This window comes from Gnatocerus cornutus, chromosome 1 (genome assembly GCF_029298725.1).
Source record: "Gnatocerus cornutus isolate USDA-ARS CGAHR chromosome 1, icGnaCorn1.1, whole genome shotgun sequence".
Taxonomy (NCBI): Eukaryota; Metazoa; Arthropoda; class Insecta; order Coleoptera; family Tenebrionidae; genus Gnatocerus; species Gnatocerus cornutus.
Genome location: NC_142233.1, coordinates 33,512,102 through 33,537,479, shown reverse-complemented (window position 1 = coordinate 33,537,479; position 25,378 = coordinate 33,512,102). Strand labels below are relative to the sequence as shown.

At 33.0% G+C, this 25,378-nt stretch overlaps 1 protein-coding gene across 2 annotated transcripts; it reads left to right on the top strand.

Annotated features, from left to right (window-relative positions):
* The first annotated feature begins 409 nt into the window (after positions 1-409).
* Positions 410-25,149, top strand: LOC148181968 (putative NADPH-dependent quinone oxidoreductase VAT1L). Of its 2 annotated transcripts, none has more exons than XM_088040791.1 (7): positions 410-777; positions 11,695-11,824; positions 16,547-16,762; positions 22,602-22,913; positions 23,775-23,969; positions 24,015-24,249; positions 24,341-25,149. In XM_088040791.1, the coding sequence occupies exons 1-7, from the start codon at positions 521-523 to the stop codon at positions 24,367-24,369; spliced, it is 1,374 nt and encodes a 457-aa protein (XP_087896917.1). In that variant the 5' UTR covers positions 410-520; the 3' UTR covers positions 24,370-25,149. The 2 variants fall into 2 exon arrangements, with proteins under 2 accessions (XP_087896917.1, XP_087896925.1); XM_088040799.1 differs by having other exon boundaries at positions 24,015-24,278.
* Positions 25,150-25,378: the final 229 nt, after the last annotated feature.

Here is a 25,378-nt window from a genome sequence, read left to right as displayed (position 1 = left end):
TCTAACCTTTCTCAGTTTTTTCCTTATTTAATTTAGGGAGAAATTAATATCCCTGTTTTTGGCCCGCAAGTGTTTTATCTAAACAACTCGAAGAATGTTGCCTTTTATAAAAGCCTCATCCTGGAACATCCTGTTTGGAGGCTGAAACAATAAGATTTATTTTTCTTGCCTAAATTGGGATGGAAACTCCTAAATCTCTAAGAAATCCAGAAGCTGTTACTTTCGGTTTGTTCTTCGGCCACTAATGTCATATTTGCTTATTTAATTCGTTGTTCCAATATTATCTCATCAAATATTTACATCTTTTAAATTTCCTCGCGCTTCCCTCCCTCTTTCATTATTTCATTTGTATTCTACGGGGTGGTTTTGCTTTTATTTCCGTCCATCGCGCTTGCGCTCGCTACTGGCGCGCCCTAAACGCGCCGAGCACCTGTTACATTCTTCATTGTTCAACGAGAAGCCGGCCGGTATCAGTTCACAATCGTTGTATCCCCGCGAGTGCTCGAAGAAGTCGTCCACTATGTCTGAACAAACTGAAACTGCCCCAGCTTCCAACCAAGAGGAGCAAAAGACCGAACTAGCGCCCGAAGAAAACAAAGATGTTAAAGAAAACGGAACCGGCGAAGCTGAACCTGTTGCTGAAGCAGAAAAAGAAGCCCCCAAAGAAATGAGGGCTGTAGTTCTCACCGGCTTTGGAGGACTCAAGTCCGTTAAAATACTCAAAAAACCAGAACCGACAGTCAACGAAGGGGAAGTTTTGATCAGGGTGAAAGCTTGGTAAGTTTTCTGATGTTTTATTGCGTCGAAAAAACGATTCACGCTCTGGTTACGCTGTTTTGGCGTCGAATTGGACGTTGGAGCGTTTTTTGAATGGTGAAGAAGAGATTTTTTGCGGTTTTTTCTCGTCGGAGTGAATTCAGTCGGGTCGGAAAGAATGTCGTTTTAATTGGAGTAATTAGAGAAAGGAGCAAACATCATCATTAGATGGTTTGTTAGCTTAATTATGAAATGGTAGAAATTCGGACCACAAAACCATTTTGATCCTTATATTCTTCAGTTTAATGAACTGTTTTTATCATCACTCATCTTCGGGTTTTTGTCGCGCTTTTAACATCTGTTCGGCTTGTTATTAATTAACTTCTTAAATGGCTGCTTTTTCATATTTCAGTCAAGCTGCAATTACAAAAAAATAGATTATTGGATTCTTCATTATTTTATTGCAATATTCATGTTTGGCATGAATAAAAGCGACCAACTGCGTTGTTTCATTTTGCTTTACATAATTAATTATCAAAGCTTGGAATGTTTCATTTTAAAGCTTCAAATGAGGCAGCAGTTCTTTGAGTTTGCTTGGTTTAAAAATGTCAAGAGTTACATTTATTTAAGAAATGAATTTTGGAAGCCTTTGATGTTAAGTTACTTTTGGAAGTAATTTATGCACATTATAATATAGGCGTGGTCAAATGAAATTAAAGCTAAAAGGTCTCAAAGGGAGTCGTCTGGTAATAGCGTTGGGCATTTTATTTTATGACGTTTGATGTAAGATGATGGTTTGGGAATAAATTGAAAGGGAATTTTTATTGGGATATTTTTAGGCAGATTTGGTAAACATCAGCGAAATTGTGAGTCAATAAATGTCGTTTTTGGATATTTGGATTAATTAGTTTATGCAATAATTCAGTTTAATTTCTTATTTTTAATATTTGGATTTGAATTTAAATTATTTAAGTCTAATATCAATTAAATTGTACGAAATTTTAATCCCGGCTCCACTTTTACAATTACAGTACAGTTAACTTAATGCTTAACTCTTAATAATTTATTTTAGAAATAGTAATCTTTCCAAATTGGATTGAAACTAACAAAGATATAGGAGTAAATTTTAATAAAAAAAAATTTCATTTGAAGTTTCTAAAATCTATATTTCTTGTTCTAAAATTTTAATTTAACACAATTATTTAACACTTTTGGAGTAGTAGCCTCACCAAATATCATTGTTATAACTTAAAAACTAACAAAAATACGAATTTTAATAACAAAAAGTTGAAAATATTTGGTTCGTCCCAAAATAAAATTTTCTAAAATCTCTATTTTTCGTTCTAAAATTTTGCACTTTGGCACACTTAATGAACACTTTAGAAATAATTACTTCCTCAAATTTTATTGTCATAACTTAAAAACTAACAAAAATACGAATTTTAATAACAAAAAGTTGAAAATATTTGGTTCGTCCCAAAATAAAATTTTCTAAAATCTCTATTTTTTGTTCTAAAATTTTGCACTTTGGCACACTTAATGAACACTTTAGAAATAATTACTTCCTCAAATTTCATTGTCATAACTTAAAAACCAACAAAAATACGAATTTTAATAACAAAAACTTGAAAATATTTGCTTCGTCCTAAAATGAAATTTTCTAAAATTTCTGTTTTGCAATTTGGCACAGTTATTCAACACTTTAGAAGTATGTAGTAACTTTACCAAATTTCATTGTCATATCTTAAAAACTAACAAAGTTAGGAATTTTAATAACGAAAAGTTGAAAATATTTGGTTCGTCCCAAAATAGAATTTTCTAAAATCTCTTTTTCTTGTTTTAAAATTTTGCACTTTGGCACAATGAACGAACACTTTAGAAAAAGGAACGTCTGTAAATTTCATTGAATTAACTTAAAAATTAACAAAAATGCGGATTTTAACACCAAAGAAAGAGTGAATTCTATTTTTATACACATTTTTAAATTCAGAACTACAGCACTAAATGCGCGACTAAACAGTCCAATATTTGCCTTGTTGCGGAAACGCAAAACGCCACAAACTACACCGCTAATAAATAATTCATATCACCGTTTTTGTTGAAAAACCAGGAAATTAACACTTCTTGTCCCAATTTCCCCATAAAATGCCGCACATCTGAATCATCCCATCCAATATTTTTTGCATGAAAATTTTACATCACTCATGCATAAAATCTACACTAATTTATTCAAATCAGGAAATTTCCTCATTACACTAGAGCAAAACATGTTTGTCATCAATAAGATAATTGAGGTCGCATTGAATTTTTACATTGTGTTGTGTTATAATAAAAGTTATCGGTACCGATGAGTTGAAGTAAAAAACAATTTGTAATTTCTGTCGCCAGCATTAACTTCTGCATAAATTAGATAAAAAATAAATAAAAGTGGAACACATGATTGTGAATTGCGATATGAGTGAACTTGTAAACCAAAATACGCGCACTTTTATCTGTGGTCCCGTTATCTCTGTACACAAAGGCGAAAATTATAATTTCTATATAATACTCTTTGTTATGAATCGATGGATAAATAAAAGCATCGCGATAAGCTAGACCAAATTTAGTCGGTATGATTCACAGGAAATACGGATAGTTTCAGACATGCCGATGTATTATTCAAAAAGTGAACAAAAGGTTGCCTTTTCCGCTTTTCACTGGATAAATTCCACATCCCGGGATCTTCAAACAAATTATTGAGCTTTTCGGGACTGTACAATGAAAACTATCAAGAGATATGACTCGCCTTCCGGTTTTTGCTGTTCTGTTCTTCATGATTGGATTTCTAGAAGTATCGGGAATTTTTAGTTCGAACTCTGATACGCTAGCAAATGAATCATTCGAGCGGAAATTGTTCTCCTTCAAGTAAATCAGATTATTACGCTGGTAGTTTATTAATTTCGTTTCATTGAAGAATGTTACTTGAGTCCCGTTCGAAATTTATTTCCAAGCTCCATACAACCGAATTACTCTGTTATTTACCCAAAGCAATATCCGTCTAATAAACTTGTAGAGCCTCATTACAATTCCAGCAACAACTGTCCGTTCAGTGGAGCGATCCATCGAATTTTCTCACACATTCTTCAAGATTTTCCTGTAATCAACTGAATTACCCTAGCGAATAAAACTTTAACATTAATGAGATCGTCTTGATTTGCACCCTGATACATAATTTGCAAAGTTTTTATGTAAATTAAAAGTTACGACTCATAATAAATTCGTCTGAAATGCGACAAATTCCGAAGGAATTACCGTCTTTATGGACGAACTTTACTGCGTTGTGTAAATAATAAATTTTATCGGTTTATCCTTCAATTGGGATAATCTTATGGATTCTAGTCGCACAAGCTTACTACTAAACAAACGGAAATTTTTAATACCGCGCGCTTTTATTAATCAGTCTCTGATTAAATTTATCGGTTTTGTATCGATTGGATTGTGCAGATTAATGCGGCTCGGGTTGTACCCAAATCAGCAACATTGCAGATTTAACGCGTTTGTTATCTGCTGATTTATAATTTATGTAATTCATTTCGGGCCGCTATCATTGGGCCGCCCACGTCGTAAATTTATTATTGATTTCTGCAGTTGGATTGGACTTACAATTAAATGTACTTTACAAGGAGGAAAAAGTGTTTTTTTTTATTTTAGAAATCTGACTCTTTTTGGATTGTTGAATTTTCTGCCAAGCTCCCAGATTCTAGGCTTTTCAAATTCAAATGCAACGATAAATCTCAAAATTTTCAACTCAGAGAATTGATGCATTTTCTTCATTTGGGTCAAAAAAATAGCTTTGTACTGAAATTGGTCTTGCGATATTTAAAATTGTTGGTTGACCATTTTTAAAACTTTTCATTGTAAGATCCAACAAAATTTTTGTAGTTTTTTGAACTATCGCGTCTAATTTCAGTAATTGTAATTCTATAGCAATGAAATTTTGGGAGTTTACAAGTTTTGACTTAACCAATAACTGTTACAAAATACAAAATTATACAGGGTCCGGCAACACTTGTGTCCACCCCCAAAATCGTCCTTAATTTTAAAGACAAAATTTTGAAAATTTGCATACGCTCACAGTTGACGAAGCTCTAGAAGCTGACAAAAAAATTGTTTATTATCACGGTTTGTTTAGCGTCGCGACGCCCAAGAAGTCTAATTTTTAGCGATTTTTGAGTTTTTGCGGAAATATTCGCGAATTCAAATTTTTTTCGACTGTACAAAACAACAACAACTGTAACAAAAATATTTGAATTTTTGTTTTGAATCAAATACAAATTGTGTTTAAAATTTGCGAAAAAAACGCTGCTTTATCAAGTTAGTTTTCAAAATTATGACGGCGCAGTGGCAAACTACGTTTACACCAAAATTTCACAAGTCACTTCATTCACTCTTATAAAGGTTAATTTTGATTAACACGGGCATGTTGCACTTTATGGACACCAGAAATTGTTAATTAACATCGACAAAGCGACAATTTCACCAAGTAAGACTTTTGTTACAATCTAAAGCGAGCCAAAGGATAGATGTCATTTGTGACACAAGATGTTGACAGATGGGTGTAAACGTAGTTCCCAATTTTGACGTAATGAAATTGGAAACTAACTTGATAAAACAGCATTTATTTCTCAAATTTTGAAGACAATTTGCATTGAATCTAAAATAACAACTGAGATATTTTAAACATATTTATATTAAAAAAAAATTAAATTAGGGGTTGATATCACAAACCCTCACAATTACCTAAAAATTACATTTTCAAAGCGTCGCGACGCCAAAACTATCAGTGATAAAAAACAAATTTTTGCGTCAGCTTCTAGAGCTTTGTTAACTGTGAGCGTATGCAAATTTTGAAAGTTTTATCTTTAAAATTAAAGATGATTTTGGGGATGGACACAAGTGTTGCCGGACCCTGTATAGTTAACGAAATTTAAAAAAATATACATTTCAAGAAGCAACCAAATTTTTGTAGTTTTTTGAATTATCGTCTATAATTTCAACAAATTTAATCTTAGAGAATTGATATTTAGGGAGTTTACTAGTTTTGACTAGCCTAATAACTGTTTAAAAATACAAAATTATAGAGTGAACGAGACAATTAAAAAAAAATGTTTCAAGAACCAACTAAATTTTTGTAATTTTTTGAATTATGGCCTATAATTTCAATAATTTTAATTCTAGAGAAATGAAACTTGCAGAGGTTATTAGTTTTGACTAGCCTAATAATTGTTCTCAAATACAAAATTATAGAGGAAACGAGACAATTTAAAAAAAAATATGTTTCAAGAAACAACATTAAAAAGTTTCATTTTAAAAACCGATCAAATTTTTGTAGTTTTTTGAATTATTGCCTGTAATTTTAGTGATTTTAACCTTAGAGCAATGAAATTTGGGGAATTTACTACTTTTGACTTTCATAATGAATGTCTCAAAATACAAAATTATAGAGCAAACGAGACAATTTCAAAAATATGTTTCAAGAAACAACCAAATTTTTGTAGTTTTTTATATGGTTTATAATTTTAATAATTTTGATTCTAGAGTAATGAAACTTGGGGAGTATTAGTTTTGACTAGCCTAATAACTGTCAAAAATACAAAATTACAGAGCAAACGAGACAATTTTTAAAAATTTTCATTTTAAAAATCGACCAGATTTTTGTAGTTTTTTAAATTATCTCCTGTAATTTCAGTAATTTTAACCTTAGAGCAATAAAGTTTGGAGAATTTAGTAGTTTTGACTTCCCTAATAAATGTTTCAAAATACAAAATTATAGAGCAAACAAAATATTTTTTTAAAATTTTAATATCAAGAACCAACCAAATTTTTGTAGCTTTTTTAATTATAGCGTTTAATTTCGGTGATTTTAATCCTAGAGCAATGAAATTTGGGGAATTTGCTAGTTTGGACTTGCCCAATAATTATTCCAAAATACAAAATTATAGACCAACGATACAATTTAAAAAAAATATATTTCAAGAACTAACCAAATTTTTGTAGTTTTTTTGATCTATTCCTTCTAATTTCTGTGATTTTAATCTTAGAGCAATGAAATTTGGGGAATTTACTAGTTTTGACTTGCCTAATTAATGTCTTAAAATTATAGACCAACCGAGATAATTTTAAAAAAATATTTTTAGAATTAACCAAAATTTTTAGTTTTTTGAACTATCGTTCCTAATTCCAGTCAATATACTTGAGCAATTAAATTAGGAGAATTTACCACTTTTGACGTTTACTCCATTAACTGTTCCAAAATGTATTATAGAGTTTTATGATTCTGGAAATTGTAAAACAAAAAAAAGGCACTAAATGCACAAAAAAAACTTGTTTTCGAAATATCTCCGAGTCCTGACCTGATGGAGCAAAACTGGCCTTGGATTTAGAATAAGAAAATTCTACTTTAGAAATGACAACAAATTTCCACAAAAATTTGTTGACTAGAGAAATTTAGAATTATTTAACTTCAAAGATTCAAATTAATTAATTGATTCTTGACTACTGGTTTCGGGCAGCTTGTTCGTTGTTATAAATTCTCGTCCTTAATTAGTTGAATTTAGTATTCCAAAACTTTTCGAGCCCCTAAATTCAATTAACAAATTCGTACCATTTTCATTTTCTACATTAATTTCGGAATTGAGCACCCACTAAAATTCGAATAAAAGTTTTATTTATTCAACAGATGTTTACATTCTTTATTGAGGAATTTAACCGGGCAAGTCGTAACTAAGTGTCAGTAAACATTGACAATTTTATGCTAAGACTTCCAGCACATACAAATTAGTGGCGATTAACCCATTAAGTTTGTTTAACATGGTAAAAGTTACTTAACACGAACCACAAAGGATTTTATTGACTTTTTCTTCAGAAAACTGGGAATATTCTTCGGTTATCACGATAAAATAAAGCATAACTGTTTCGAATTGACGAGAATTTTAACGGCTCACTTTATTTAATTTTAAGAGCTTTGATAAGAGCAATAAATATCGTTGATTTGGGCCCTCAATTAAACAGTAACCATCTCTGTAACCCCAATCCAAATATTTACTTTTGCTCAAAGAACAGAAAAACCGCAGTAACACGAACAACAACTTCCGAGAGCCGGCGGTGGTCTTGTTATCCACTTGAAAAATCCCTCTTTAATATTGAGAGGTTTCAGCGATTTATGGGCCGGTTGAAAATCGAAACCATATATCCGGATTAAAAACCCCTTACCAACTTAAGTGAGTGCGCAAAAATCCCCAGATGGAACCCTTTTGATTTATTTAGGCGGCGAATTACTCACGATATTAATCAGTGATGGCAGGAATATGGGGGACTAATCCGACAATAAAATTGGATGGCGGCCAGATCTAACAAGTTGTCCATAAAACTGATCTTTGTCTTTAACTCGATGAGCTCATAAAAACTTTCCTGAGTCAGGGAGAAATCTACAATTAATGTTGAGCGTTTTAATAATATAAACAATTTAAGTGACGTTGATAACTCTAAAAATAAAACTGTCTTTTACTGGTAAATTAACAGCAGCTCAACTCAAAAATGCCAGACGTTTCCTGTTTGGGAGTTCGGGTCGTAGTTTTCTTCACCCTCAAGCCTCGTATTTTATTGACCAAATCGATACATCGGCAAATAAAACGAACAATGGTCATGCAAGCGTCAACTCCGACAGCTGTCGTTACGACGTTTTGATAAATTGGAAATCGATAACGCAACACTATCAAAGATCCCTCGCTGGGAGCGGATCAGTCCACCAAATTATACATGTCATTATTCTCAATTACTCCGAGAATGATTCATTCTTTAATCATCCAAAATGTTAATGCACCCTCATTGCACTTTTCGTTGATAAAGCACAGTAATTAATAACCGCCACGGCTCAATTGCAATTACGCAGATTCTTCGCTGAAAGTCGGCGGTAAATATGGCGCCGCTCAGACCGGAAGTGCATTTACCCCTACAGACGGAAGGGTAAAAATAGAAAATGCAACGTATTGATGGGAGATTTATTGGGTGTTGAGCGACCGTGAAATCCAGGGAGGCTGGGCAGGAATTCGTTTCCCATGGCATATTAAAACTTTCACAAAAATGCGGTGGAAATGATTTTAGGGCCCGGAAGCCATAAATATCCAAACAAAACGGCGTCTTGGGCGAAAATAAAAACAACATGTCGAAGGTTGTAATCACGAATAAATCCCTTGAAGATCAACAAAATTCTCTATTTTTATATTTTGTTTGCGCTCATTTTGATTGAATCGAATTTCCGAAAATATCGTTTATTTGTTTGTATTTACGGGTTATAAAAGATCGCCTTTGACCTTTCGTCCGCTCTCGGTATCTCCTCTTATCCTATCGGAATTCAAGTGTCAAAAATTTAATGGAACTCGACTAAAAGTTTTCGAGCAATTTCACTTTACAACCTGCAACTGGCGCCTTTAGCCAAGGTCGGTGGTGATAATTACAAAAAATCCGGTTAAAAACCTCCGTGCTTTTTGTGAGGAGCCAACCTGCCTCAGTATTTCATTTCGTTATGAGCCCGAAAATAAATTACGTCGAATTCGGGATTAACATTTCTACCTGAGCTAAATTACCGTTTCCTGCTTAAAGAGGAATTTGGTTTTTCGCTTTACGCCTTTGGTACGAGATTTGAGATTCCAACGGTCGGAACTGTTAAGTGGAGAACAATTACTCGGACATTCAAAAGCTTTAGATAAAGTTATAATTGCTGCTTCCTGCTTAAGCTACTTAAATCATGTTTGAAAGCTCGGAACAATGAGCATAGAATTTATGAAAATTGTCTCCTTTCTCGTTTATTGGGGCATTTTGTCCATTAATTTCGCTCGCATTTTTCCCTGCATCCGGCACATTCCTTCTGTGTCTACTGCGGAAATGTTAACGCACCCATTTGTGCATTAACTTCATAATTTCCCGACATTCCAAATTATAGAGCAAACGAGGCAATTTTTAAAAATTTTCATTATAAGAACTAACCAATTTTTTGTAGTTTTTTTAATTATTGCTTGTAATTTCAGTGATTTTAATCCTACAGCAATAAAATTGGGGTAGTTTACTAGTTTTAACTTGCCCATAAATTGTCTCAAAATACAAAATTAAAGAGCAAACGAGACAAATTAAAAAATTTTTTAGAACTAACCAAATTTTTTTAGTTGTGTGAACTATCGCTTCTAATTTTAGTTATTGTAATCATACAGCAATGAAATTCAGGGAGATTATTAGTTTTGAAGTGCCTAATAACTAGTCCAAAATACAAAATTATGGAGCAAACGAGACATTAAAAAAAATTATTTCAAAAACTAGCCAAATTTTAGTAGTTTTTTTGAATTATTGCCTGTAAGTTTAGTGGTTTTTATCCTACAGCAATGAAATTTTGGGAGTATACTAGTTTTGGTGTGTCTAATAACTGCCCCAAAATACAAAATTATAGAGCAAACGCGAGACTTTAAAAAAAAAAAAATTGAAAACCATTCGATTTTTTTTAGTTTTTTGAGAACTATCACTTCTAATTTCAGTAATTGTAGTTCTACATCAATGGAATTTTGGAAGTTTATTAGTTTTAATTCGTCCAATAACTGAAGCAAATGAATTATGATGATGAATTATGGTTTATAATTTCAATAATTTTGATTCTAGGGTAATGAAATTTGGGGAGTTTACTAGTATTAACGTGCCTAATAACTCTCCCAAAATACAAAACTATAGAGCAAATAAAACTATTTTTTTTATTTTTGTTTTAAAAACCAACCAAATTTTTTTAGTTTTTTGAACTATTGCTTCTACTTTTAGTAATTCTAATCCTACAGCAATGAAACGTAGGAAGTTTACTAGTTTGGCCTCGTTTAATAATCATCGCAAAATACAAATTTATAGAGCAAACGAAACAATTTTTAAAAAATTTCCTTTTAAGAACCAACCAAATTTTTTTAGTTTGTTGATTTATCGCGTCTAATTTCAGTAATTGCAATTCTACAGCAATGAAATTTTGGGAGTTTACTAGTTTTGACTTGTCCAATGACTGCCCCAAAATACAAAATTATAGAGGTAACCAGACAATTTAAAAAAAATATATTTAACAAGCACCACTTTTTTTTAGTTTTTTGACTAGCGCGTCTAATTTCAGTATTTGTAATCCTACACCAATGAAATTTGAGGAGTTTACTAGTTTTGATTTGCTTAATAACTGCCTTAAAACACAAAATTATAGAGCAAATGAGACCATTTTTTAAAATTTTTGTTTTAAGAGTCAACCAATTTTTTTTAGTTTTTGAAACTATCGCGTCTAATATAAGTAATTGTAATCCTACACCAATGAAATTTATGGAGTTTACTAGTTTTGACTTGTTTAATAATCATCCCAAAATATAAAATTATAGAGCAAACGAGACAATTTTTAAAATTTTTGTTTCAAGAACCAACCAAATTTTTTTAGTTTCTTGAACTAACACGTCTAATTTCCGTAATTGTGATCCTACACCAATGAAATGTAAGGAGTTTACTAGTTTTGACTTGTCCAATAACTGTCTCAAAATACAAAATTATAGAGCAAACGAAGCAATTTTAAAAAAAATTCAATATAAGAGCCATCCAAATTTTTTTATTTTGCTCACATTTTTTCCTGCATCCGCCACATTCCTTCTGTGTCTACTACGGAAACGTTAACGCACCCATTTGTGCATTTTAATTAAATATTGTGCTAGACCTTACTTCCTGCATCAATAAATCTGGGTAAATCCTGTTAAAAATTGCAGCGGAATTTCGTAATAATCGCTGGCAATATCGCGCCAAATGGCCCACAACAAGCCATTTCTATTCTTAATTTTAATTGAATCCGTTTCGCACAATACAAAGTCTGATGAACTCGGATCATAATGGGATCTTTCTTTTCAGCGGTCTCAACTTCCAAGATTTGATGGTGCGTCAAGGAGCTATTGATTCACCTCCGAAATGTCCATTCATCCTTGGCTTCGAGTGTGCAGGAGAAATAGAGCAAGTGGGTGAAGGTGTCGAAGGCCTCGCGGTAAGTGCAAATTTTTGATAATAGAAACGATTGTCTGAGAACTCTTTGAAGCAGACCGGGTAATTAGTTTTAACAGTTCAATGTACTGCCGTTTAATGGGGTTTCCTCACGTGGTTATTTTGGGATTGTTTTACCATTCCGCCCATTTAATCGTTCTCGGGATAAATTATTCCCTAATTTTCCCGCTGCTCCGTCCGTGCCGGTGCTACAAATGCAGCCGCCCTTAACTCGAATTTTATTCGGTCTAAGCACTAAAGTTTTCCCGACTTGTCCGTCTTGAATTTCCATTTGTGACCTTGCTTGCAAAAACTGTTACCAAGCAGAAGCTCGTAAAAATCCACCCGTGCAAGTTGAACCACATTTTATGTGGTGGGGTTAATGGGTCGGGGGTGAATCCCATCTGCCTTCTATAAATGATTTATACCGCCAAGACGCTGGGGTGGAAACTTACAGTTTTCTTAATTCCGAGGGCTGAGACTACAATTTAAACTTGTCATCGAATTTTCCGCTATTGATCGCGTCCCCACTAAAAGACGTTTGACGTGGTGGTTTTTGGCTGAATTTAATTGGATTAGTACTTAATTAAATTAGTTTCCTATCAATGATCGTGATCAAGAGGATTATCGAACCGCAAACCAGCTCCCAGTGAGCTAGTTTATTGTTTTTACGGATTATCTTCAAAATGATGAAATAACGCGACTGCGGCTCTCAGGGAAGATAAAGTTAGACTGCAATTATTCAGTCTGATAGACTGCATTTTTTGAGGGTGCAGTTGGTAATCTGTTTTATACTTTCTGTCAGAAATGACTGCAACAAGAGATGCTTTTATTATTTTTCAAGAAGCGAGGTGAGTGTGCTCGGAGTGAGCACCTTAATGAGAAAAACAGAAAGTGGCCATTAAGTGCTGGAGAGTCTCAAGTTGTTTAAGTGCTCGTGTAAATCGAATTTAGCTTTTGAAAAAAATCAGTTTTTGTGGATTTGCTGCTAATTTGGTTTTTGGTTTTATGATGAAGGAAAAAGTTATGAGGCGTATGGGTCTATAAATTGCGATTTTATGGGGGTACATAGATTATTGGGTAAACACTATAAATCTAAATATTTCGGTTTGTTTTGGCTTGGGTTTTTTTTCAAATGTTCGGACTAATTTCTTTTTGTTTTTGGAACAAATGTTCGGAAAACAGGACCAATTTGAAGTTCTAGCATTTTTTTAATTTATAAAAAGCTTCTAGTTCAACTAGTGTTCATGCTACTGGAACTAAATTTGGCGAATTTACTTGTTTTAACTTGCCTACTGACTGTGCCAAAACACACAATTTTACAGCAAATGAGATAATTAAAAAAATATATTTTGAGAAGCAATTTTTTTAATTTTTTTTTCCATTATCGCTTGTAATTTCAGTAATTCTAATCCTAAAGCAATAAAATTTGGGAAATTTATTAGTTTTGACTTGCCTTATAACTTGTCTTAAAATACAAAATTATAGAGCAAACGAGACGATTTTAAAAAAATTTCATTTCAAGAACCAACTAAATTTTTGTAGTTTTTTTAATTATCGCCAGTAACTTCAATGATTTTAATACTAGAGCAATTGAAATTTGCGTAATAATTGTTCCAAACTACAAAGTTATAGAGCAGACGAGAGAATTTTTAAAAATTGTTGTTTTAAGAACCAACGAAATTTTTGTAGTTTTTTATATCGTTTGTAATTTTAGTAATTTTAGTAATTTTAATGAAATTTGGGAAATTTACTTGTTTTGACTTGCCTTATAACTGTCTTAAGGGGATATCTAACAAACTGTAACGGTAAATTCTGCTTCAAAATTCTGCGTAAAGGAAAAATTATATGAAACATTTTAAACATCCAAACGTTAAATGCAGCATCTCCCTTCAACCCTCATTATTTGTAGACGGCACTCTTTTAGTGAGTTACCCATGGTCAGTCTGCTTACTACGGTAATAAAACCATAAATAAAAACTACTTCTTAAAACCCCAGCCCGAGTGGTTTAGATTATTATTACCATCATCTTGTGGTCAGGACAATAGCTAATAGTTTTGACTGCACTGATGGCCAAATTATTATTGCCCATGGCCAGTAAATCTTAAATACTTTGATAGTAGAGTCCGATATTTTACAAATTACACCCGTGAAACTTAATAATTACAATATCTCATTATTATTATTTAATGTTTATCTTCATAAATAAATTAAATTTTTCCCGAAAAGGTGGGATTTGTGTAATTGCAAGAATTGAAGAATTAATGGATGCACTGGGATCTTCGAATTTTGTTCAAGATTTTTGTGCATGTAACAAAAAATAGTGAACATAATTATAAATAATTAAATTATATATAATAATTATATTCTGTTGCTTTAGTGATTGATCTATCTTTTAAAACCTTTAAATTACGAAAATTTTTTCAGTCTTTTCACCACCCCAAAGTCATAATTTTGACAACAAGACGTTATATTACTGTCTGGTTGTTCTCAAAATACGTATGAGTGAATTTTGAAAAGTTTACGCATGTGGAATGCTAAAAATTATTTCGCTTTCAGCCAAGTTTTCGTATTTAATTAATAAAGAAGTCATTAAATATTCACTTTACAAAAATTGTATATAGCATTTAACATAATGCACGTTGTACAGATTCATATGCAAAAAACAGAAAGCAATTTACTCAAATAGTTTTCGAGTAATCGTGTTTGGAAAAATACATTGAATTTGCCTTATATTCAAATTTGTTCGAGATTCCCTTAAAAAATAAAGATAAAGACAAATATTTATCACCTAAAACTATTCTAAAACAATTTAAAATCCTAATTCATCAGATATAAAGTTCAAAATTTTGAAATGATTATCCTCAAAGCTACGTTCAGTTTGAATAAAAGAGAAAAATCTTGTTTCAGGCAAATTTAAGATTTTGTGTGTTTATGGAAAAGCTTCAGTTGTAAACTATCCCTTCGGCTACAAAATTGATTTATGGTACCCGCATTTCTACCTACCAGACAGACCTCTCTGGTACAGAGAAAAGAGATGTCACTGCTAGACAAGGATAACATGCATCGAATATGAAATTTTCCAAACACGATTTCTCAAAAACTATTAACTTTAAAAAAAATCGGTTTAGTCGACATTATGTAAAATTAGTCTACGCATGTGGAATGCTAAAAATTATTTTGCTTTCAGCCAAGTTTACGTATTTAATTAATCAAAAAGTCATTAAAGAATCATTTTACAAAAATTATATATAGCATTCAACATAGTGCACGTTGAACAGATTCATATGCAAAAAACAGAAAGCAATTTACTCAAATAGTTTTCGAGTAATCGTGTTTGGAAAAATACATTGAATTTGCCCTATACTGAAATTTGTTTGATATCCCCTTAAAAGGCAAAATTATAGAGCAAAAGAGACGATTTTTATAATTTTCATTTCAAGAATCAGCCAATTTTTTAAATTTTTTTGAACTATTGCTTTTAATGCTAATAATTGTACTCCTAGAACAATGAAATTTTGGGAGTTTACTAGTTTTGACTTGCCTAATAACTGTCTTAAAACACAAAATTATAGAGCAACGAAGACAATTTTTAAAATTTTTTATTTTTAGAACTGTCCAAATTTTTGTCGTTTTTTTTAATTATCGTTTGTAATTTAAGTAATTTTAATTCTAAAGCAATAGAATTTTAAAAATTTGCTTGTTTTGACTTGCCCAATAACTGTTTCAAAATGCAATAGTATAGAGCTAACAAGACAATTTTTAAAAATCCCCCAACTAAAATTTTTAATTTTTTAAACTCTTGCTTCTAATTTTAGTAATTGTAATCCTAGAGCAATGAAATGAGGAGAGTTTACTTGTTTTGTCTTGGCTAATAACTGTCCCAAAATACAAAATTATAGCGCAAACGAGACAATTTTGAAAATTTTTTATTTTAAGAATCAATCAAATTTTTGATTTTTTTTGCATTATCGGCTGTAATTCCAACAATTCTAATCGTACAGCAATGAAATTGGGGGGAGTTTACTAATTTTGACTTGCCTAATAACTGTCCAAAAACACAAAATTTGAGAGTAAATGTTACAATTCTTAAAAAAAATATTTCAAGAACCAACCAAAATTTTTAGTTTTTTGAATTATCGCTTCTAATTCTAGTAATTGTAATCCTACAGCAATGAAATTTAGGAAGTTTACTCGTTTTGACTTACTTATTGACTGTGCCAAATTACAAAATTGTAGAGCAGAGGAGACAAATTTTAGAAGATTCTTTAAATCGCCAGAAACCGCACGCGATATCCAAGTGCAATGAATATTATTGTATACTTTGTTTATAAAAGACCTATTTTGATCAGTATCACGACTAAAAATAGTAATTTTCATCCGTTTGGACAAAATGACTAGAAATCGCATCAGAAAAAATATAACAAGGTTTTTCAGCGCGTAATCTCGCCAAAACCAAGAACAACCTTCCTTTCCAAGATTTGTGTCAAAAATCTAGGCTATTTAACGTGAACATTGCCGATGCGTGCACCCTTGACCACCTTTATCAGCAAAAATTTTGCATTTAAATTAGGGGTAACCGAACCGATGTTGCGATATAATGCAAATGAATTTTATTGCGACCAAACATTACGCATTCATAAATCCGTTCGACCGAACCAAAACGGCAATGATTTCACATGACTATTTCGCCCCTGGATAACACAAGTTTTGATTAATTTGCAGGTAGGGGACCAAGTAGTTGCGTTGCCTGAATATCGAGCTTGGGCCGAATTGGTCGCCGTCCCCGCAAAATATGTGTTCAAACTTCCCCAGGATGTCTCTCACTTGGACGCCGCCACCATCACTATGAATTATACAGTGGCCTACATTCTTCTTTTCGAACTTGCTGGGTTATCAAAGGGAAAATCCATCCTGGTGCATTCCGTTGGGGGTGGAGTGGTAAGTTAATAAACGTTCCATTTTCCACTTAACCTATTTTATTGTGTTCCGACATTTTTATGGGGGATGTTACTGAGGGAAACGTCCCCTCAGTTTTCATTAAAACTTAGTTTCGAAAAATGGAAATGAGCCAATTTGCATTTATATGAAAGAGTGCAAAAAACCGCAACATAATCCGTCGTAAGGCGAGATTTTCATAACAAGTCGTTTAATGTGGAGTTTTTTAATTCATTGATATCTGGAGGAGTTATTGGTGGTTTTGTTTCAAAATATTTAGTTTCTGAGCTGTATACAAACATGTTAATCACATTGGAAGGCGTGTTGACAAACGTTGGAGTAAAACTCCGACTGTGTCGCCAGCAACTTTTATTAAAATTATTAAAATTTCGATTACGGCCGGAAATTTGTCTTTTTTCTTGTAACATTCCAGTCGGTGTTGACAACCCGTCAATCAATGTTTATCAGAGTGAAAACACGATAAAATATTTTGCAACATTAGCAATAAATATTCCACGGACACAATAAATTTTAATTAGAAGATACAACGAACAATACTGTTTTAAATGGGTGTAAAATTATTGTGCAATTCTAATTAGCCAAATAAAAGTCTGAATGTTTAACGCATTAACAAATCAATTTCCAAACAAAGCCACTTTTTTATTTTAATTAAAACGACGCGGAATCTAATTCCAACGTCTTGAAACTTTTCGAGATTATTTCTTTCTCGGTACAACAGCAATATCGCGAGCATCGTCAATCATCCTCGAGATATTTTTTCTTTCAAGCAACCCACATCGCCGCAAAATCAATTCCGAGACTAATTTTTAGCACGTACCGATTCAAGCGTGAATTATTTATTTCATATCACATTTCGGTTACATTCCCTTTTGAAAGTTAACACGGCGGCGGCGGTCGCCGCCGTCCCCAGCAACAGGTTGTGGGTGTTTGTACTAGCGTGTTTCCCGTTTATGTCAATGGCGCCGCGACGGCGTCTCGTAGTCTGGTCGTTTTAAGATTCATATTGATTAGGGCTCGGGGCGCGTCCAGACAGTCGCGATGTCCCGACCGCACCATATGGAAGACGCCGCCACCCACCGGTGGATTCCTCGGGGAAAACCCATTACTGTGTTTGCTTTCGGGAAAGTATGGAAACTAAATTAATTAGTCGAGGCTAGAAAAAAATGAAAGGGTGATATTATGACTCCATTAGGTCGGGGGGTTTTAAGAAATCAATAAAAAGGCAATCGATGGATTGTGCATTATTCATTGAAAGTTTCTGTGGGTTTTTATGGAATATTTAGGCCTATTTCAGGGCAGGATTCTTTAGAATTTCTTTGCTGGATCTTCAAAGATCTTTGGAATTTTTTAAGATTTCTTGATATTTTTTGAAATATTTATTCTTGCCAACTCAAAATTCCAAATTGTGATGCTATAGAATTGAAATTTGGAACAATCATTGCGTTGTGTTTATTAAGTGTGTCATATTTCAAAATTTTAGAAACAGAAAGAAAGATTTTAGTTTTTTTAATTTTTTTAACGTGCTGAAAATTTAAGTTTTCTTTTAAATTAGGTATTTTTGACAATTTTGACACTATAACTATGAAATTTGGTACTCTTATTGCTTTGACAGTGTTTATTAAGTGTAGAATTTCAGAGTTTTTTTTTAACCAACTCAAAAATTCAGTTTTTCTTTAAAATTACGTATTTCCGGCAATTTTGGCGCTAAAACGATACGATTTGGCACACTTATTGGTTAAATGGAGTTTATTAAGTGTAGGAAAGTTCAGAATTTTAGAGTAAGAAAAAAGAATTTTACAACTTTTTAAATCTTACTACGTCGACAATTTTACGACTAAAATAATGAAATTTGGAACAGAAAATAACTTTTTTCGAATTTTGTTCATTTTTCTAACCAGCTAACCAAGTTTTCCTTCCAAATTACGCATTTCCGACAATTTCGACGCTATAACGATGAAATTAGGCACACTTATTGTTTTAACGACGTTTATTAAGTGTAACAAATTTCAGAACTTCAGAGCAAAAACCAACTAAACCTGCCATATTTTAACGTTTTTATAACAAGACCGTGGATTTTTTCAGTCACACCGTTTAGTTGATACAATAAAATGACATCTCAAATGAGACAGGCGATTGATGGAGGACGTGCTAAAACAGCCTCAGATTTCTCGAGCTTAATTATTTTCTGATCGATATCATATCAGTGGGAACGCATTTCCGCGCTATGATTATAATAGTCTAGCTTCTTATCAGTGTTTGGAGGTGTCTAGGACTTTTTATTTGCACTTCTGATGCAATTACCGTCCCATCAACACCAGCTGAGACTTTACGGATGCAATAAAGTCAACTATTGCTTCTAATCCGTATTTAATAGTTGTGATAATAGCTGTTATCACGCTTTAAAATACTCCTCCGAGAGTGCAGACGTTCCCTATCTATTTAATTCCCCCAACAATTGGATCATAAAATATGCACTACTTGCTTGTTTACTTTACAGATTTATAAAATTCTAAATACCTGAGCAATTCATTCGCTAAATTGTGAGCTGTAATTATTTTAAATTATGAGTTAAAGACGGCTTAAGTTCGTCTGAAACTTTGACGAATTAGCTTTTGTGTTATTTAGTTGAGTTTAGCGGAGATTTCAGCAACTCGTGCAAATTTGAATTCTAATTAATAAGAGCAGCGAAGAGAGAAGTCGCGTCTAAATGTTGCGCCAGTTGCTGAAGGATTTTTTTTGAGTTAGTACAAAAGAAAATTGGGATAACTAGTCTCGTTTTGCGCGCCTCTGATGTGCCAAACTCCAAATGTAATTTGTAATTTCCAAGAAATAAATTAGCCCCCCAAATCTCGTTGCTCATGTCGCCCCCTAATGCAGATTCCGCCACGCAAAAACTTCCCTTTCCGTGCAAGGTCAGGTCCGCCAGACTGGTTCGTTGACCCTTCAGGACCTTTCCGAACTAAAGACGCTTTTTCATTCCCAAATCCGGGAATAATCCCCCATCTGTTTTTCTTCGAAATCGAGCAGACGCGCAACCACCTCGGAAATTATCTATGCATTCGTGGTGTCAAAAGTTTGGAATGGGTGTTACTGTGGGCAAACGATCCCATCCGTCCCGACGCGACTAGACGACGCAGGTATTGATCGCTTACACGCAGCAATAAAACAGCGTCGGGTCCGAAAAGGGGGTCTCTGCGGCGTCCCTTTTAAATTTCCGCTCACGTTTCTTCAGCCCGTCTAACTCACTCAACACACATTCGCGAGCTGCGTTCATTATTTTAATATTCCACATCCGGAATTCATTTTTCTTGATCCAATTCGGTTCAAGTGTTTTTTTAAAGATGTCGCTTCAAGGGATTTTAAGTGATTATTTTTGTGGGGAAGAAAATGAGATTTGGAGGATGAGGGAAATGACGTGTTGCGTTGGAATTTGAAAACCACACGAAGAATGCAGTTGTTTGCACAGAAATTTATTTTTGGCACGGAAAAATTGTATTCCGGCAACAAATAAACGCGAGGAAATTAAAGAGTTCGCACAAGTGCTGCTTATTAACGTCAGCTTTGTTCTAACGCAATTTCTTCTGCTTTTTTTAAATGCTGGAATTCTGTGAAACCCACACTGAAAAAAAAGAAAGCAGCGAATTTTTTTGTGTTTTGCGTTAAATGCTGTAATTTTCGTAGTTTTAACAACACCGCAGTGAAATTTAGGGGAGTTATTACTTTTACTTATTTTATTAACTGTACAAAATTATAAAGCTAATTATAAATTTTTCGATATTTTACATTAATGGCCGTAGTTTTCGTAATTTTAATGCTACATTTATCAAATTTTGGGAAATTACTACTTTTGCTTTCTTTATTGACCCTACAAAATTACAAAACTTTAAAACAGACAAGACAATTTTTGGAATTTTTGATTTTTGAGACAATCCAAATGTTTTCAGTTTTATACGTTAACGGCCGTAGTTTTTGTAATTTTAATGCTACAACAAGCAAAGTCTGGGAAATTACTACTTTTACTTCTTTTATTGACTACACAAAATTACAAAATTTTAGAACAGCCTAAACAATTTTTGGAATTTTGCATTTTTAAGACGATCTAAAATTTTTCAATGTTTTACGTTAAGGGCTATAGTTGGCGTGATTTTAATGCTACCGCAACCAAATTTTGGAAAATCACTACTTTTGCTTTCTTTATTGACTGTACAAAATTACAAAATTGTAGAGCAGACGAGACAATTTTTGGAGTTTTCTATTTTTAAGATGATCCAAACTTTTTCAGTTTTTTACGTTAACGCCCGTAGTTCTTGTAATTTTTATGCTACAGCAATCAAATTTTGAACAGTAGTTTTCGTGATTTTGATGCTACCGCAACCAAATTTCGGGAAATTACTATTTTTGCTTCCTTCATTAACTGTACAAAATTACAAAATTGTAGAGCAAGCGAGACAATTTTTAGTATTTTTTATTTTTAAGACGATCCAAATTTTTTCAGTTTTTTACGTTAACGGCACTATTTCTTGTAATTTTTATGCTACAGCAATCATTTATTAACTATGCAAAATTAAAATTCTAGAACAGGCGAGCCAATTTTTTGAATTTTTTATTTTTAAGACGATCCGAAATTTTTCGATGTTTAACGTTAACGGCTGTAGTTCTCGTAATTTTAATGCTATAGCAATTAAATTGTGAGAAATTTGTACTTTTGATTTATTTATTAACTGTACAAAATTACAAAATTGTAGAGGAGTCCAGCCAATCATATTTTTTTTAGTATTTTACGTTAACGGCTGTAGTTCACGTAATTTTAATGCTAAAGCAGTAAAATTTTGAGAAATTTGTACTTTTTTTATTTATTAACTGCACAAAATTACAAAATTGTAGAGCAGTTGAGCCAAATTTGGAATTTTTGATTTTTAGAACGGTCATATTTTTTTTAGTATTTCACGTTAACGGTTGTAATTCCCGTAATTTTAATGCTACGGCAACCAAAATTTTGGAAAATAACTATTTTTGCTTTCTTTATTAACTGTACGAAATTGTACGTCAAATGAAACATTTTTTGGAATTTTTTAAAAGCTTATATCGCAGATGTCAATTTTAGAATGTTTGTTTGATTTTTCGAACATAAAAAAAACTCTTTTTTTTCAATGCCAGAATGCAAAATAAGACAAATAACAAAGGCACCAACAGAAAAACAATGTCATTTAGCTACTCGCCAGATTTCCTCGTTTTTAAAAACCATTTTCGCAAATTAATTTTTCTTGCTGCAGACAAATTTTGCAATAATTGTTTGATAAATCAGTAAAATTCCTGCGACTTTTTCATCCATCATCATTTGTTTTAACATGGAGACAGTTGATCAAAGTCGAAAGCAACCGCCATCTCCCGCAAAAAAATCTCCATTGTTCGTTGTTTCTGAGAGCCATCATAAATCAAAAATAAGAAGCTGCACTGACAGTAGAATGAGCAAATGGATGTATTTGGATACCCTTTAATAATAAATAACCACTTCAGTAAAAGACACCGGATACAAATCACATCGTAAATTGAATTTAACTTGTCCATTTCAGCTACATTTATCTTAATTCAATTTAAAACAAAATTCCGTTGATCGCACGCCATCCTTCACTCTTCATTAGCATGTCAGCGCGATTAATTGCCATATTAATTTCTTAATCTCGCCATAACTTCCAATTACATCAACAGAGATTGTTCAAAACAGATTAATTTAAGGTCTGGTCCCGTAGGTGGTTCATCTCATACGCCGGTGATTCAATCAGTCTCGCCTCCAACTTGGTTAAAACCTCGTCTGTTTCAGGGCCAAGCAGTGGTACAATTGGCGAAAACCGTCCCCGACGTCACCATCTTCGGCGTGTGCTCCAAGGGCAAACACGAAGCCCTCAAAACCGCGAACTCTCCAATCGACCACTTGTTCGAACGCGGGAGCGACTACGCCAACGAAGTCCGCAAGATCTCCCCCGATGGAGTCGACATCGTCCTAGACTGTCTCTGCGGAGAGGAATGCAACAAGGGCTACAACCTGTTGAAACCCATGGGCAAATACATCTTGTACGGCTCTTCGAATGTTGTAACCGGAGAAACGAAGAGCTTCTTCAGCGCTGCCCGTTCCGTAAGTTCTCACGAATTCTATTTGAAATCGACCACTTTTGACCTCGACCGTTTTTGATTTGGCTGAAAGTTTTTTTGTCTGTTTCTACTCTATAAAAAAGATTTTCAGGATTTTTTTCAATTTTTTGTTCCTAACCCAAAAAAACTTAAGAATTTTTCCAAAAAATGATTTTCACACTTTCAAATAGCTAAAACTTTTTCAAAAATTAACATATTGGTACGTTTTTTTTTCAAAATCTTTGTTTTTAAATGTACTTTTCAGAAAAAAATACAATACAATACAATACAATACTTAAATTTTTATTGATTTTTTTCTGAAATAGTATATTAAAACACCAAGTTTCATAAGGCAAATTTTTAGGCACGAATCCAAGTTTATAAAACGAGCGGCTTTGCTCGTTTTATAAACTTGGATTCGTGCCTAAATGGCCTTATGAACGAGGTTTTTATATTATTTTTCCTAATTTGTTCTTGTAACAGAGCTATTTTCGTTATTTTCGCATTCGTTTTCAGTGCTAGAATATCCATTTCGATACGGAATGTTAGAATAGCTTTGTTTCCATCGCAACTTGTTTAAAATACAAATTAGGAAAAGTACATTTTAAAACAAGACTTTTTAAAACAAAACGTTCCAATAAGTTAATTTTAGTTATAGCTATTTGAAAATATAAAAGCAATTTTTCGGAAAAAATCATAACCTTTTTTGGGTTGAGAACAAAAATTAAAAAAAAAACTGAGAACTGTTTTTCACAGGGTAGAAAAAAAATTAAAAACTTTCATCCAAATCAAAAAGTATCGGGGTCAAAAGTGGTCGATTTGGTATTCTATACCCCATTTCCACTTTTAACTTGTTTATTTTTAGTGGTGGCAAGTCGACAAAGTCTCCCCTCTGAAACTCTTCGACGAGAACCGAACACTGTGCGGTTTTAACTTGAGACGGCTTCTGTTCCAACAAGGCGGACACGAGTTCGTGTCAAGGGCCGTCCAGGAGGTGTTCAAACTGTTCCAGGAACAGAAAATCAAGCCTCTTCTCGACTCAACTTGGGCTTTAGAAGACGTAAGATTGGTCTCACGATTAACTTCTTCTCACGTTGACTTTTAGGTTGCCGAGGCCATGCAGAAGATGCACGACAGGAAAAATGTCGGGAAGCTCATCTTGGATCCTAGCTTAGAACCCAAACCAAAGCCAGCCACCCCGGCTAAGGGTAAGAGCAAAGAAGACAAGAAGAAGCAATCTTCTGAAGAGAAGAAAGATCCAGAGGAGAAGAAGGAGGAGGAGAAGAAGGAAGAGAAGAAAGAGGAACAGTTGACTAACGGAGACTCTGCTGGAGATTCCGGTAAATAGAGTTTTGAGTTTTTGAGTAAGGTAAATTTGTGTTGTCGTGTCTGCTTCGTTCGCCGTGTGTTTATGATGGCTTTTCGTTGCAGATTCCAAGGGGAAAGAGAACTCGAGTTGAATTGTTTGATTGCGTTGAACAAAATTTTAGCCCTGTGTTTATCATATGCTACGTTAATTTATGTGTTGTTTTAAAGACAGATCTCAAATTAATCTACCATTCATTAATCTGAGCTGTGTTAATTTTAAATACTGTATAGGAACTAGTTTAGTCAGTCAAAAGAGACCACTATTTTCTGTTTCTTCTTTTAATTTTATGTCACTTTGTTACTGTTAAGTAAAGTTTATTGAGGTGCTAAACTGAATTTCTCGACATAGCACACACTTTCGTTTGAAAAGAATTCAGGAGCACATATCTGTGTGAATTAGACCAAACAAAAAGAATCATTAGGTAGCATTTTATACAGAATATTTTTCCAAGCTTAGTTAGGTTTTTACGTGAAAAGTTCAAGTGGGGACAAATAATTCTAGAAATTTTTTATCGCGCATATTTTTGCTATCTGCTATTTTCAAGCATATCGACGAAATTTTCAGTCTGAGCTTTTGCCGACACTACGAAATTCAATGTGATTCAGTTTTACTTAGCTTCAGAAGAAATATGTATGTAATTAGTTATACAGTGTAAATTTTGTGTGCGATATATTTTCTTAAACGAAGTGTATGAAGGTAAAGTAAGTTTGTATTTTAACGTTTTGTTGATAGGAGTGTATAATCTTTATCCATAAGCTAAATATATTATATTGCTATTTACCGCTTATATTATATAAATGTAAGACTGATGTGTTAACGCTATGCATATTGTTCGTTTAAAGCCTGTATAATAAATTGTATAATTGCCAAATTTCTTTTTTATTTTAACTTTTTACAAACAGAATTAATGTCTGTAGATTTCGTAATTTTATGTAACAATCAAATTTGGGGAAGTTAGTAGCATTGACTTGCTGAATAACTCTGCCAACGTACAAAATTGTAGAGCAAACGAGAAAAAATTTAGAATTTTTTTTAAAAAACAATTCAATTTTTTTAAGTATTTTCTATGAACGTCTGTAGTTCTAGTAATTTTGCTGCCA

Excerpts from the sequence above, each read along its gene's own strand:
- LOC148181968 (XM_088040791.1), top strand. The coding sequence starts at position 521 with ATGTCTGAACAAACTGAAACTGCCCCAGCTTCCAACCAAGAGGAGCAA. Across the intron at positions 16,763-22,601 it reads ATTCCGTTGGGGGTGGAGTG|GGCCAAGCAGTGGTACAATT; the intron begins GTAAGTTAATAA and ends CGTCTGTTTCAG. Across the intron at positions 22,914-23,774 it reads TCTTCAGCGCTGCCCGTTCC|TGGTGGCAAGTCGACAAAGT; the intron begins GTAAGTTCTCAC and ends GTTTATTTTTAG.